The sequence below is a fragment of the Silurus aristotelis genome (genome assembly GCF_946808225.1).
Source record: "Silurus aristotelis genome assembly, chromosome: 5".
NCBI lineage: Eukaryota > Metazoa > Chordata > Actinopteri > Siluriformes > Siluridae > Silurus > Silurus aristotelis.
The window spans coordinates 35,675,659-35,695,658 of record NC_139578.1 but is presented as its reverse complement, the minus strand read 5'-3'; the positions used below and the strand labels follow the sequence as shown (position 1 = coordinate 35,695,658).

General features: G+C 47.0%; 1 protein-coding gene across 2 annotated transcripts in view; it reads left to right on the top strand.

The window, feature by feature from the left end:
- Positions 1 to 20,000, top strand: part of LOC310725970 (nucleotide sugar transporter SLC35D1-like) — a 35,475-nt gene that overhangs the window by 7,532 nt on the left and 7,943 nt on the right. For both annotated transcript variants that reach the window (XR_014533604.1, XM_083541092.1), the window contains exons 3-5: positions 1 to 8; positions 18,956 to 19,023; positions 19,778 to 19,849. The exon at positions 1 to 8 is cut by the window's left edge and continues 79 nt beyond it. Coding sequence is in view for 1 of the 2 variants with exons in the window: in XM_083541092.1 (XP_083397218.1) it covers positions 1 to 8; positions 18,956 to 19,023; positions 19,778 to 19,849 (148 nt within the window). In the remaining variant the exon portion in view is untranslated. The remainder of the gene's footprint in view (positions 9 to 18,955; positions 19,024 to 19,777; positions 19,850 to 20,000) is intronic.

Genomic DNA, 20,000 nt, shown 5'->3' with positions numbered 1-20,000 from the left:
CTCACAAGGTAAAACACACAGTACTGCTGTTCCACTGCACTCCCACTGGAGACTCCTTCCATACACCCCCATACACCTCCATACCCCCATACACCTCCATACACAAATACACCCCATACCCCCATACACCCCCATACACACATACACCTCCATACACCTCCATATACACATACACCTCCATACACCTCCATATACACATACACCTCCATACACACATACACCCCATACACCTCCATATACACATACACCTCCATACACACATACACCTCCATACACACATACACCCCATACACACATACACCCCCATACACCCCATACACCTCCATATACACATACACCTCCATACACACATACACCCCATACACCTCCATATACACATACACCTCCATATACACATACACCTCCATACACACATACACCCCATACACCTCCATATACACATACACCTCCATACACACATACACCCCATACACCTCCATATACACATACACCTCCATACACACATACACCCCATACACCTCCATACACACATACACCTCCATACACACATACACCCCATACACCTCCATATACACATACACCTCCATACACACATACACCTCCATACACCTCCATATACACATACACCTCCATACACCTCCATATACACATACACCTCCATACACACATACACCCCATACACCTCCATATACACATACACCCCCATACACCTCCATATACACATACACCTCCATACACACATACACCCCCATACACCTCCATATACACATACACCTCCATACACACATACACCCCCATACACCTCCATACACACATACACCTCCATACACACATACACCCCCATACACCTCCATACACACATACACCTCCATACACACATACACCCCCATACACCTCCATACACACATACACCTCCATATACACATACACCTCCATACACCTCCATATACACATACACCTCCATACACACATACACCTCCATACACACATACACCTCCATACACCTCCATACACACCTACACCTCCATACACACATACACCTCCATACACACATACACCTCCATACACACATACACCTCCATACACCTCCATATACACATACACCTCCATACACACATACACCCCCATACACCTCCATATACACATACACCTCCATACACACCTACACCTCCATACACACATACACCTCCATACACCTCCATACACACATACACCTCCATACACACATACACTCTATACACCTCCATACACCTCCATACCCCCATACACCTCCATATACACATACACCTCCATACACCTCCATATACACATACACCCCCATACACCTCCATACACACATACACCTCCATACACACATACACCTCCATATACACATACACCTCCATACACACATACACCTCCATACACACATACACCTCCATACACCTCCATACACACATACACCTCCATACACACATACACCTCCATATACACATACACCTCCATACACACATACACCTCCATACACACATACACCCCCATACACCTCCATACACACATACACCTCCATACACACCTACACCTCCATACACACATACACCTCCATATACACATACACCTCCATACACACATACACCCCCATACACCTCCATACCCCCATACACCTCCATATACACATACACCTCCATACACACATACACCCCCATACACCTCCATACACACATACACCTCCATACACACATACACCTCCATACACCTCCATATACACATACACCTCCATATACACATACACCTCCATACACCTCCATATACACATACACCTCCATACACACATACACCTCCATACACACATACACCTCCATACACACATACACCCCCATACACCTCCATACCCCCATACACCTCCATACCCCCATACACCTCCATATACACATACACCCCCATACACCTCCATACCCCCCATACACCTCCATATACACATACACCCCCATACACCTCCATACACACATACACCCCCATACACCTCCATACCCCCATACACCCCCATACACCTCCATATACACATACACCCCCATACACCTCCATACACACATACACCCCCATACACCTCCATACCCCCATACACCTCCATATACACATACACCCCCATACACCTCCATACACACATACACCCCCATACACCTCCATATACACATACACCTCCATACACACATACACCCCCATACACCTCCATACACACATACACCCCATACACCTCCATATACACATACACCTCCATACACACATACACCTCCATACACACATACACCCCCATACACCTCCATACACACATACACCCCCATACACACATACACCTCCATACACCTCCATACACACATACACCCCCATACACCTCCATATACACATACACCTCCATACACACATACACCTCCATACACACATACACCCCCATACACCTCCATACACACATACACCCCCATACACACATACACCTCCATACACCTCCATACACACATACACCTCCATACCCCCATACACCTCCATACACACATACACCCCCATACACCTCCATACACACATACACCCCCATACACCTCCATACACACATACACCCCCATACACCTCCATACCCCCATACACCTCCATATACACATACACCCCCATACACCTCCATACACACATACACCCCCATACACCTCCATATACACATACACCCCCATACACCTCCATACACACATACACCCCCATACACCTCCATACCCCCATACACCTCCATATACACATACACCCCCATACACCTCCATACCCCCATACACCTCCATACCCCCATACACCTCCATACACACATACACCCCCATACACCTCCATACCCCCATACACCCCCATACACCTCCATATACACATACACCCCCATACACCTCCATACACACATACACCCCCATACACCTCCATACCCCCATACACCTCCATATACACATACACCCCCATACACCTCCATATACACATACACCTCCATACACACATACACCTCCATACACACATACACCCCCATACACCTCCATACCCCCATACACCCCCATACACCTCCATATACACATACACCCCCATACACCTCCATACACACATACACCCCCATACACCTCCATACCCCCATACACCTCCATATACACATACACCCCCATACACCTCCATACCCCCATACACCTCCATACACACATACACCCCCATACACCTCCATACCCCCATACACCTCCATACACACATACACCCCCATACACCTCCATACACACATACACCCCCATACACCTCCATACACACATACACCCCCATACACCTCCATACCCCCATACACCTCCATATACACATACACCCCCATACACCTCCATACACACATACACCTCCATATACACATACACCCCCATACACCTCCATACACACATACACCTCCATACACACATACACCTCCATATACACATACACCCCCATACACCTCCATACACACATACACCCCCATACACCTCCATACCCCCATACACCTCCATATACACATACACCCCCATACACCTCCATACACACATACACCTCCATACACACATACACCTCCATACACCTCCATATACACATACACCTCCATACACCTCCATACACACATACACCTCCATATACACATACACCTCCATACACCTCCATACACCCCCATACACCTCCATACACCTCCATACACACATACACCTCCATACACACATACACCTCCATACACACATGCACCTCCATACACCTCCATACATACATACACCCCCATACACCTCCATACACACATACACCTCCATATACACATACACCTCCATACACCTCCATACACACATACACCTCCATACACACATACACCTCCATACACACATACACCTCCATATACACATACACCTCCATACACCTCCATACACACATACACCTCCATACACACATACACCTCCATACACACATACACCCCCATACACCTCCATACCCCCATACACCTCCATATACACATAGACCCCCATACACCTCCATACACACATACACCTCCATACCCCCATACACCTCCATATACACATACACCCCTATACACCTCCATATACACATACACCCCCATACACCTCCATACACACATACACCTCCATACACCTCCATATACACATACACCTCCATACACCTCCATACACACATACACCCCCATACACCTCCATACACACATACACCTCCATACACACATACACCTCCATACACCTCCATACACACATACACCTCCATACACACATACACCCCCATACACCTCCATACACACATACACCTCCATACACCTCCATATACACATACACCTCCATACACCTCCATACACACATACACCCCCATACACCTCCATACCCCCATACACCTCCATACACACATACACCTCCATACACCTCCATACACACATACACCCCCATACACCTCCATACCCCCATACACCTCCATATACACATACACCCCCATACACCTCCATACACACATACACCCCCATACACACATACACCCCCATACACCTCCATACCCCCATACACCTCCATATACACATACACCCCCATACACCTCCATACCCCCATACACCTCCATATACACATACACCCCCATACACCTCCATACCCCAATACACCTCCATATACACATACACCCCCATACACCTCTATACCCCCATACACCTACATACACACATACACCCCCATACACCTCCATACCCCAATACACCTCCATATACACATACACCCCCATACACCTCTATACCCCCATACACCTACATACACACATACACCCCCATACACCTCCATACCCCATACACCTCCATATACACATACACCCCCATACACCTCTATACCCCCATACACCTACATACACACATACACCCCCATACACCTCCATATACACATACACCTCCATACCCCCATACACCTCCATATACACATACACCCCCATACACCTCCATACCCCCATACACCTCCATATACACATACACCCCCATACACCTCCATATACACATACACCTCCATACCCCCATACACCTCCATATACACATACACCCCCATACACCTCCATACCCCCATACACCTCCATATACACATACACCCCCATACACCTCCATACCCCCATACACCTCCATATACACATACACCCCCATACACCTCCATACACACATACACCTCCATACACACATACACCCCCATACACCTCCATACACACATACACCTCCATATACACATACACCCCCATACACCTCCATATACACATACACCCCCATACACCTCCATACACACATACACCTCCATATACACATACACCCCCATACACCTCCATATACACATACACCCCCATACACCTCCATACACACATACACCTCCATATACACATACACCCCCATACACCTCCATATACACATACACCCCCATACACCTCCATACACACATACACCCCCATACACCTCCATACACACATACACCCCCATACACCTTCATACACACATACACCCCCATACACCTCCATATACACATACACCCCCATACACCTCCATACCCCTATACAAATCCATATACACATACACCCCCATACACCTCCATATACACATACACCCCCATACACCTCCATACCCCCATACACCTCCATATACACATACACCCCCATACACCTCCATACACACATACACCCCCATACACCTCCATACACACATACACCCCCCATACACCTCCATACACACATACACCCCCATACACCTCCATACACACATACACCTCCATACACACATACACCTCCATACACCTCCATACACACATACACCTCCATACACACATACACCCCCATACACCTCCATACCCCCATACACCTCCATATACACATACACCCCCATACACCTCCATACACACATACACCTCCATATACACATACACCCCCATACACCTCCATATACACATACACCTCCATACACACATACACCTCCATACACACATACACCCCCATACACCTCCATACCCCCATACACCTCCATATACACATACACCTCCATACACCTCCATACACACATACACCTCCATACACACATACACCCCCATACACCTCCATACCCCCATACACCTCCATATACACATACACCCCCATACACCTCCATACACACATACACCCCCATACACCTACATACACACATACACCCCCATACACCTCCATACCCCCATACACCTCCATATACACATACACCCCCATACACCTCCATACACACATACACCTCCATATACACATACACCCCCATACACCTCCATACCCCCATACACCTTCATACACACATACACCCCCATACACCTCCATACCCCCATACACCTCCATATACACATACACCCCCATACAAATCCATATACACATACACCCCCATACACCTCCATACCCCCATACACCTCCATATACACATACACCCCCATACACCTCCATACACACATACACCCCCATACACCTACATACACACATACACCCCCATACACCTCCATACCCCCATACACCTCCATATACACATGCACCCCCATACACCTCCATACCCCCATACACCTCCATATACACATACACCCCCATACACCTCCATACCCCCATACACCTTCATACACACATACACCCCCATACACCTCCATACCCCCATACACCTTCATACACACATACACCCCCATACACCTCCATATACACATACACCCCCATACACCTCCATACACACATACACCCCCATACACCTCCATACACACATACACCTCCATACACACATACACCCCCATACACCTTCATACACACATACACCCCCATACACCTCCATATACACATACACCCCCATACACCTCCATACCCCCATACACCTCCATATACACATACACCCCCATACACCTCCATACACACATACACCCCCATACACCTCCATATACACATACACCCCCATACACCTCCATACCCCCATACACCTCCATATACACATACACCCCCATACACCTCCATATACACATACACCCCCATACACCTCCATACCCCCATACACCTCCATATACACATACACCCCCATACACCTCCATACACACATACACCCCCATACACCTCCATACACACATACACCTCCATATACACATACACCCCCATACACCTCCATACACACATACACCCCCATACACCTCCATACACACATACACCCCCATACACCTCCATACCCCCATACACCTCCATATACACATACACCCCCATACACCTCCATACCCCCATACACCTCCATATACACATACACCCCCATACACCTCCATACACACATACACCCCCATACACCTCCATACACACATACACCCCCATACACCTCCATACCCCCATACACCTCCATATACACATACACCCCCATACACCTCCATACACACATACACCTCCATACACACATACACCTCCATATACACATACACCCCCATACACCTCCATACACACATACACCCCCATACACACATACACCTCCATATACACATACACCCCCATACACCTCCATACCCCCATACAAATCCATATACACATATACCCCCATACACCTCCATATACACATACACCCCCATACACCTCCATACACACATACACCCCCATACACCTCCATACACACATACACCCCCATACACCTCCATACACACATACACCCCCATACACATACACCCCCATACACATACACCCCCATACACCTCCATACACACATACACCCCCATACACCTCCATACACACATCCACCCCCATACACCTCCATATACACATACACCTCCATACACACATACACCCCCATACACCTCCATATACACATACACCCCCATACAACTCCATATACACATACACCCCCATACACCTCCATACACACATACACCCCCATACACCTCCATATACACATACACCCCCATACACCTCCATACCCCCATACACCTCCATACACACATACACCTCCATATACACATACACCCCCATACACCTCCATACCCCCATACACCTCCATACCCCCATACAAATCCATATACACATACACCCCCATACACCTCCATACCCCCATACACCTCCATATACACATACACCCCCATACACCTCCATACCCCCATACACCTCCATATACACATACACCCCCATACACCTCCATATACACATACACCCCCATACACCTCCATACACACATACACCCCCATACACCTACATACACACATACACCCCCATACACCTCCATACCCCCATACACCTCCATATACACATGCACCCCCATACACCTCCATACCCCCATACACCTCCATATACACATACACCCCCATACACCTCCATACCCCCATACACCTTCATACACACATACACCCCCATACACCTCCATACCCCCATACACCTTCATACACACATACACCCCCATACACCTCCATATACACATACACCCCCATACACCTCCATACACACATACACCCCCATACACCTCCATACACACATACACCTCCATACACACATACACCCCCATACACCTTCATACACACATACACCCCCATACACCTCCATATACACATACACCCCCATACACCTCCATACCCCCATACACCTCCATATACACATACACCCCCATACACCTCCATACACACATACACCCCCATACACCTCCATATACACATACACCCCCATACACCTCCATACCCCCATACACCTCCATATACACATACACCCCCATACACCTCCATACACACATACACCCCCATACACCTCCATACACACATACACCTCCATATACACATACACCCCCATACACCTCCATACACACATACACCCCCATACACCTCCATACACACATACACCCCCATACACCTCCATACCCCCATACACCTCCATATACACATACACCCCCATACACCTCCATACCCCCATACACCTCCATATACACATACACCCCCATACACCTCCATACACACATACACCCCCATACACCTCCATACACACATACACCCCCATACACCTCCATACCCCCATACACCTCCATATACACATACACCCCCATACACCTCCATACACACATACACCTCCATACACACATACACCTCCATATACACATACACCCCCATACACCTCCATACACACATACACCCCCATACACACATACACCTCCATATACACATACACCCCCATACACCTCCATACCCCCATACAAATCCATATACACATATACCCCCATACACCTCCATATACACATACACCCCCATACACCTCCATACACACATACACCCCCATACACCTCCATACACACATACACCCCCATACACCTCCATACACACATACACCCCCATACACATACACCCCCATACACATACACCCCCATACACATACACCCCCATACACCTCCATACACACATACACCCCCATACACCTCCATACACACATCCACCCCCATACACCTCCATATACACATACACCTCCATACACACATACACCCCCATACACCTCCATATACACATACACCCCCATACAACTCCATATACACATACACCCCCATACACCTCCATACACACATACACCCCCATACACCTCCATATACACATACACCCCCATACACCTCCATACCCCCATACACCTCCATACACACATACACCTCCATATACACATACACCCCCATACACCTCCATACCCCCATACACCTCCATACCCCCATACAAATCCATATACACATACACCCCCATACACCTCCATACCCCCATACACCTCCATATACACATACACCCCCATACACCTCCATACACACATACACCCCCATACACCTACATACACACATACACCCCCATACACCTCCATACCCCCATACACCTCCATATACACATACACCCCCATACACCTCCATACCCCCATACACCTCCATATACACATACACCCCCATACACCTCCATACCCCCATACACCTTCATACACACATACACCCCCATACACCTCCATACCCCCATACACCTTCATACACACATACACCCCCATACACCTCCATATACACATACACCCCCATACACCTCCATACCCCCATACACCTCCATATACACATACACCCCCATACACCTCCATACCCCCATACACCTCCATATACACATACACCCCCATACACCTCCATACACACATACACCCCCATACACCTCCATATACACATACACCCCCATACACCTCCATACACTCATACACCCCCATACACCTCCATATACACATACACCCCCATACACCTCCATACCCCCATACACCTCCATATACACATACACCCCCATACACCTCCATACACACATACACCCCCATACACCTCCATGTACACATACACCCCCATACACCTCCATACCCCCATACACCTCCATACACACATACACCCCCATACACCTCCATATACACATACACCCCCATACACCTCCATACCCCCATACACCTCCATATACACATACACCCCCATACACCTCCATATACACATACACCCCCATACACCTCCATACCCCCATACACCTCCATATACACATACACCCCCATACACCTCCATACACACATACACCTCCATACACCCCCATACACCTCCATACACACATACACCTCCATATACACATACACCCCCATACACCTCCATACACACATACACCCCCATACACCTCCATACACACATACACCCCCATACACCTCCATACACACATACACCCCCATACACCTCCATACACACATACACCCCCATACACCTCCATACACACATACACCTCCATATACACATACACCCCCATACACCTCCATACACACATACACCCCCATACACCTCCATACACACATACACCCCCATACACCTCCATACACACATACACCCCCATACACCTCCATACCCCCATACACCTCCATATACACATACACCCCCATACACCTCCATACACACATACACCCCCATACACCTCCATACACACATACACCCCCATACACCTCCATACCCCCATACACCTCCATATACACATACACCCCCATACACCTCCATACACACATACACCTCCATATACACATACACCCCCATACACCTCCATATACACATACACCCCCATACACCTCCATACACACATACACCCCCATACCCCCATACACCTCCATATACACATACACCCCCATACACCTCCATACACACATACACCCCCATACACCTCCATACACACATACACCCCCATACACCTCCATACACACATACACCCCCATACACATACACCCCCATACACCTCCATACACACATACACCCCCATACACCCCCATACACCTCCATACACACATACACCTCCATATACACATACACCCCCATACACCTCCATACACACATACACCCCCATACACCTCCATACACACATACACCCCCATACACCTCCATACACACATACACCTCCATATACACATACACCCCCATACACCTCCATACACACATACACCTCCATACACACATACACCTCCATATACACATACACCCCCATACACCTCCATATACACATACACCCCCATACACCTCCATACACACATACACCCCCATACCCCCATACACCTCCATATACACATACACCCCCATACACCTCCATACACACATACACCCCCATACACCTCCATACACACATACACCCCCATACACCTCCATACACACATACACCCCCATACACATACACCCCCATCCACCTCCATACACACATACACCCCCATACACCTCCATACACACATACACCCCCATACACCTCCATATACACATACACCTCCATACACACATACACCCCCATACACCTCCATATACACATACACCCCCATACACCTCCATATACACATACACCCCCATACACCTCCATACACACATACACCCCCATACACCTCCATATACACATACACCCCCATACACCTCCATACCCCTATACAAATCCATATACACATACACCCCCATACACCTCCATATACACATACACCCCCATACACCTCCATACACACATACACCCCCATACACCTCCATATACACATACACCCCCATACAAATCCATATACACATACACCCCCATACACCTCCATATACACATACACCCCCATACACCTCCATACCCCCATACACCTCCATACACACATACACCTCCATATACACATACACCCCCATACACCTCCATATACACATACACCCCCATACACCTCCATACACACATACACCCCTATACACCTCCATACCCCCATACACCTCCATATACACATACACCCCCATACACCTCCATATACACATACACCCCCATACACCTCCATATACACATACACCCCCATACACCTCCATATACACATACACCCCCATACACCTCCATACACACATACACCCCCATACACCTCCATATACACATACACCCCCATACACCTCCATACCCCCATACACCTCCATACACACATACACCCCCATACACCTTCATACACACATACACCCCCATACACCTCCATACCCCCATACACCTCCATATACACATACACCCCCATACACCTCCATATACACATTCACCCCCATACACCTCCATACCCCCATACACCTCCATACACACATACACCCCATACACCTCCATATACACATACACCTCCATACACACATACACCTCCATACACACATACACCTCCATACACACATACACCCCCATACACACATACACCTCCATACACACATACACCTCCATACACACATACACCCCCATACACACATACACCTCCATACACACATACACCTCCATACACCTCCATACCCCCATACACCTCCATACACACATACACCCCATACACCTCCATACACACATACACCTCCATACACACATACACCCCATACACCTCCATATACACATACACCTCCATACACACATACACCTCCATACACACATACACCTCCATACACACATACACCCCCATACACACATACACCCCATACACACATACACCCCCATACACCTCCATATACACATACACCTCCATACACACATACACCCCCATACACCTCCATATACACATACACCTCCATACACACATACACCTCCATACACACATACACCCCCATACACCTCCATATACACATACACCTCCATACACACATACACCCCATACACCTCCATACACACATACACCTCCATATACACATACACCTCCATACACCTCCATATACACATACACCTCCATACACACATACACCCCCATACACCTCCATATACACATACACCTCCATACACCTCCATACACACATACACCTCCATACACACATACACCTCCATATACACATACACCTCCATACACCTCCATACACACATACACCTCCATACACACATACACCCCCATACACCTCCATACCCCCATACACCTCCATACACACATACACCCCCATACACCTCCATACACACATACACCCCCATACACCTCCATACACACATACACCTCCATACACACATACACCTCCATACACACATACACCCCATACACCTCCATACACACATACACCTCCATACACACATACACCTCCATACACCTCCATACACACATACACCTCCATACACACATACACCCCATACACCTCCATATACACATACACCTCCATACACACATACACCTCCATACACACATACACCCCATACACCTCCATACACACATACACCTCCATACACCTCCATACACACATACACCTCCATACACACATACACCCCATTCACCTCCATATACACATACACCTCCATACACACATACACCTCCATACACACATACACCCCATACACCTCCATACACACATACACCCCATACACCTCCATACACACATACACCCCATACACCTCCATACACACATACACCTCCATACACACATACACCCCATACACCTCCATATACACATACACCTCCATACACACATACACCTCCATACACACATACACCTCCATACACACATACACCTCCATACACACATACACCCCATACACCTCCATACACACATACACCCCATACACCTCCATACACACATACACCTCCATACACACATACACCCCATACACCTCCATATACACATACACCTCCATACACACATACACCTCCATACACACATACACCTCCATACACACATACACCTCCATACACACATACACCTCCATACACACATACACCCCATACACCTCCATACACACATACACCCCATACACCTCCATACACACATACACCTCCATACACACATACACCCCATACACCTCCATACACACATACACCTCCATACACACATACACTCTATACACCTCCATACACACATACACCTCCATACACACATACACCCCCATACACCTCCATATACACATACACCTCCATACACACATACACCCCATACACCTCCATACACACATACACCTCCATACACACATACACCCCATACACCTCCATACCCACATACACCTCCATACACACATACACCCCATACACCTCCATATACACATACACCTCCATACACACATACACCTCCATACACACATACACCCCCATACACCTCCATATACACATTCACCCCATACACCTCCATACCCCCATACACCTCCATACACACATACACCCCATACACCTCCATATACACATACACCTCCATACACACATACACCTCCATACACACATACACCTCCATACACACATACACCTCCATACACACATACACCTCCATACACCTCCATATACACATACACCCCCATACACCTCCATACCCCCATACACCTCCATACACACATACACCCCATACACCTCCATATACACATACACCTCCATACACACATACACCTCCATACACACATACACCTCCATACACACATACACCTCCATACACACATACACCTCCATACACCTCCATATACACATACACCCCCATACACCTCCATACCCACATACACCTCCATATACACATACACCTCCATACACACATACACCTCCATACACCTCCATACACACATACACCTCCATACACACATACACCTCCATACACACATACACCTCCATACACACATACACCTCCATACACACATACACCTCCATACACACATACACCTCCATACACACATACACCCCCATACACACATACACCTCCATACACACATACACCCCCATACACCTCCATATACACATACACCTCCATACACACATACACCCCATACACCTCCATACACACATACACCCCATACACCTCCATACACACATACACCTCCATACACACATACACCCCCATACACCTCCATATACACATACACCTCCATACACACATACACCTCCATACACACATACACCCCATACACCTCCATATACACATACACCTCCATACACACATACACCCCATACACCTCCATACACACATATACCTCCATATACACATACACCTCCATACACACATACACCTCCATACACCTCCATACCCCCATACACCTCCATACACACATACACCTCCATACACACATACACCTCCATACACACATACACCTCCATACACACATACACCCCATACACCTCCATACACACATACACCTCCATACACACATACACCCATACACCTCCATACACACATACACCTCCATACACACATACACCCCATACACCTCCATATACACATACACCTCCATACACACATACACCTCCATACACCTCCATACACACATACACCTCCATACACACATACACTCTATACACCTCCATACACACATACACCCCCATACACCTCCATATACACATACACCTCCATACACACATACACCCCCATACACCTCCATACACACATACACCTCCATACACACATACACCCCCATACACCTCCATATACACATACACCTCCATACACACATACACCTCCATACACACATACACCTCCATACACACATACACCCCCATACACCTCCATATACACATTCACCTCCATACCCCCATACACCTCCATACACACATACACCTCCATACACACATACACCTCCATACACACATACACCTCCATACACACATACACCTCCATACACACATACACCTCCATACACACATACACCTCCATACACCTCCATACACACATACACCTCCATACACACATACACCCCATACACCTCCATACACACATACACCTCCATACACACATACACCCCATACACCTCCATATACACATACACCTCCATACACACATACACCTCCATACACCTCCATACACACATACACTCTATACACCTCCATACACACATACACCCCCATACACCTCCATACACACATACACCTCCATACACACATACACCCCCATACACCTCCATACACACATACACCTCCATACACACATACACCCCCATACACCTCCATATACACATACACCTCCATACACACATACACCTCCATACACACATACACCTCCATACACACATACACCCCCATACACCTCCATACACACATACACTCTATACACCTCCATACACACATACACCCCCATACACCTCCATATACACATACACCTCCATACACACATACACCTCCATACACACATACACCCCCATACACCTCCATATACACATACACCTCCATACACTCTATACACCTCCATACACACATACACCCCCATACACCTCCATACACACATACACCTCCATACACACATACACCTCCATACACACATACACCCCCATACACCTCCATATACACATACACCTCCATACACACATACACCCCATACACCTCCATACACACATACACCCCCATACACCTCCATACACACATACACCCCCATACACACATACACCTCCATACACCTCCATATACACATACACCTCCATACACACATACACCTCCATACACACATACACTCTATACACCTCCATACCCCCATACACCTCCATACACACATACACCTCCATACACACATACACCTCCATACACACATACACCTCCATACACACATACACCTCCATACACACATACACCTCCATACACACATACACCTCCATACACACATACACCCCCATACACCTCCATACACACATACACCTCCATACACACATACACCTCCATACACCTCCATACACACATACACCTCCATACACACATACACCCCATACACCTCCATACACACATACACCTCCATACACACATACACCCCCATACACCTCCATACACACATACACCTCCATACACACATACACCTCCATACACCTCCATACACACATACACCTCCATACACACATACACCCCATACACCTCCATACACACATACACCCCATACACCTCCATACACACATACACCCCCATACACCTCCATACACACATACACCTCCATACACACATACACCTCCATACACCTCCATACACACATACACCTCCATACACACATACACCCCCATACACCTCCATACACACATACACCTCTATACACACATACACCTCCATACACCTCCATACACACATACACCTCCATACACACATACACCCCATACACCTCCATATACACATACACCTCCATACACACATACACCTCCATACACCTCCATACACACATACACCTCCATACACACATACACTCTATACACCTCCATACACACATACACCTCCATACACACATACACCTCCATACACACATACACCCCATACACCTCCATATACACATACACCTCCATACACACATACACCTCCATACACACATACACCCCCATACACACATAGACCTCCATACACACATACACCTCCATACACACATACACTCTATACACCTCCATTCACACATACACCCCCATACACACATACACCTCCATACACACATAGACCTCCATACACCTCCATACACACATACACCTCCATACACACATACACCTCCATACACACATACACTCTATACACCTCCATACACACATACACCCCCATACACCTCCATACACACATACACCCCCATACACCTCCATTCACACATACACCCCCATACACCTCCATATACACATACACCTCCATACACACATACACCTCCATACACCTCCATACACACATACACCTCCATACACACATACACTCTATACACCTCCATACACACATACACCCCCATACACCTCCATACACACATACACCCCCATACACCTCCATACACACATACACCCCCATACACCTCCATACACACATACACCTCCATACACACATACACCCCCATACACACATAGACCTCCATACACACATACACCTCCATACACACATACACCTCCATACACACATACACTCTATACACCTCCATTCACACATACACCCCCATACACCTCCATATACACATACACCTCCATACACACATACACCTCCATACACCTCCATACACACATACACCTCCATACACACATACACTCTATACACCTCCATACACACATACACCCCTATACACCTCCATACACACATACACCCCCATACACCTCCATTCACACATACACCCCCATACACCTCCATATACACATACACCTCCATACACACATACACCTCCATACACCTCCATACACACATACACCTCCATACACCTCCATACACACATACACTCTATACACCTCCATACACACATACACCCCCATACACCTCCATACACACATACACCCCCATACACCTCCATACACACATACACCTCCATATAAACATACACCTCCATACACACATACACCCCCATACACCTCTATACACCCCCATACACCTCCATACACACATACACCCCCATACACACATACACCCCCATACACCTCCATACACTACATCATATCTTACACAGACTGTGTGTGTGTGTGTGTGTGTGTCAAGTTTATATATTCTGGAGCACAAGGTTGTGATGTGATGTGTGTGATGTGTGTTATGTGTAGGCTTTGCTAAAAAGATATGTTTTTAATCTACACTTAAACTGAAGTGTGTGTGTGTGTGTGTGTGTGTGTGTGTGTGTGTGTGTGTGCAGACATTCCCCCTTCCCCTTCTGTATGTGGGTAATCAGCTCACCGGCCTCCTGGGAACTAAACAAGTCAAGTACGTCCATACAGTGTGTGTGTGTGTGTGTGTGTGTGTGTGTGTGTGTGTGTGTGTGTGTGTACAAAAAGGGACAACAAGTACTGTATTTTTGGACTATATTTTTCCGCTACTTTTTCCCCACGTTTTGAACCCCGCGGCTTAAACAACGAAGCTGCTAATTTATGAATTTTTCCTGGGGTTTTCCCGGTTTCACAAACTTCAAGCCAAAAAACTGAACCCCATAACATTAGACCACTGAAATTTCCGAACGGAAACGAAAAAATGCACTTCACCTGTGTTCTGAGCTGCACGTCATCGGGAGAAAAAACTTCCATCGGGTGATTTTTAAACTTAGAAATGAGCATCAGAAAATAACAAGGACATATTCCTCAGTCTTGCACACGTGCCGTAATAGCGAAAAAATGCGGCAGCAGGCTGTTCCCAAAATACTGCTCTCCTCTCAAAGGAGCCACAACATATTTCACCCGTTACATCGTGTAACATACACTGTCTGTGTAAAGTTCATTAGTTTCAGTGTAGACAGGGTAGACAGGGTTAGGGTTATAGACAGGTGCGGCTTATGTTCAAAATAAAAATCTTTGTCAAATTCAGTGGGTGCGGCTTATATATGGGTGCGCTTTATAGTTCAGAAATTATGGTAGTTTGGTGTTTAAAGCCTGTGTGTGTGTGTGTGTGTGTGTGTGTGTGTGTGTGTGTGTGTGTGTGTGTGTGTGTGTGTGTGTGTGTGTGTGTGTGTGTGATGCTTTTGCAGTTTGCCGATGTTCACTGTGCTCAGGAGATTTTCCATCCTTTTCACCATGTTAGCAGAGAGCTACCTACTCAGGTACACACACACACACACACACACACACACACACAGAAGTGGTAAAACTCACTCAAATGTATATATAAATATATATTAGAGCTGCCAATCGATTAAAAGATTTAATTGTGATTAATCACATGAATGAGTTATGAAGTATCAGTTCTAAGTG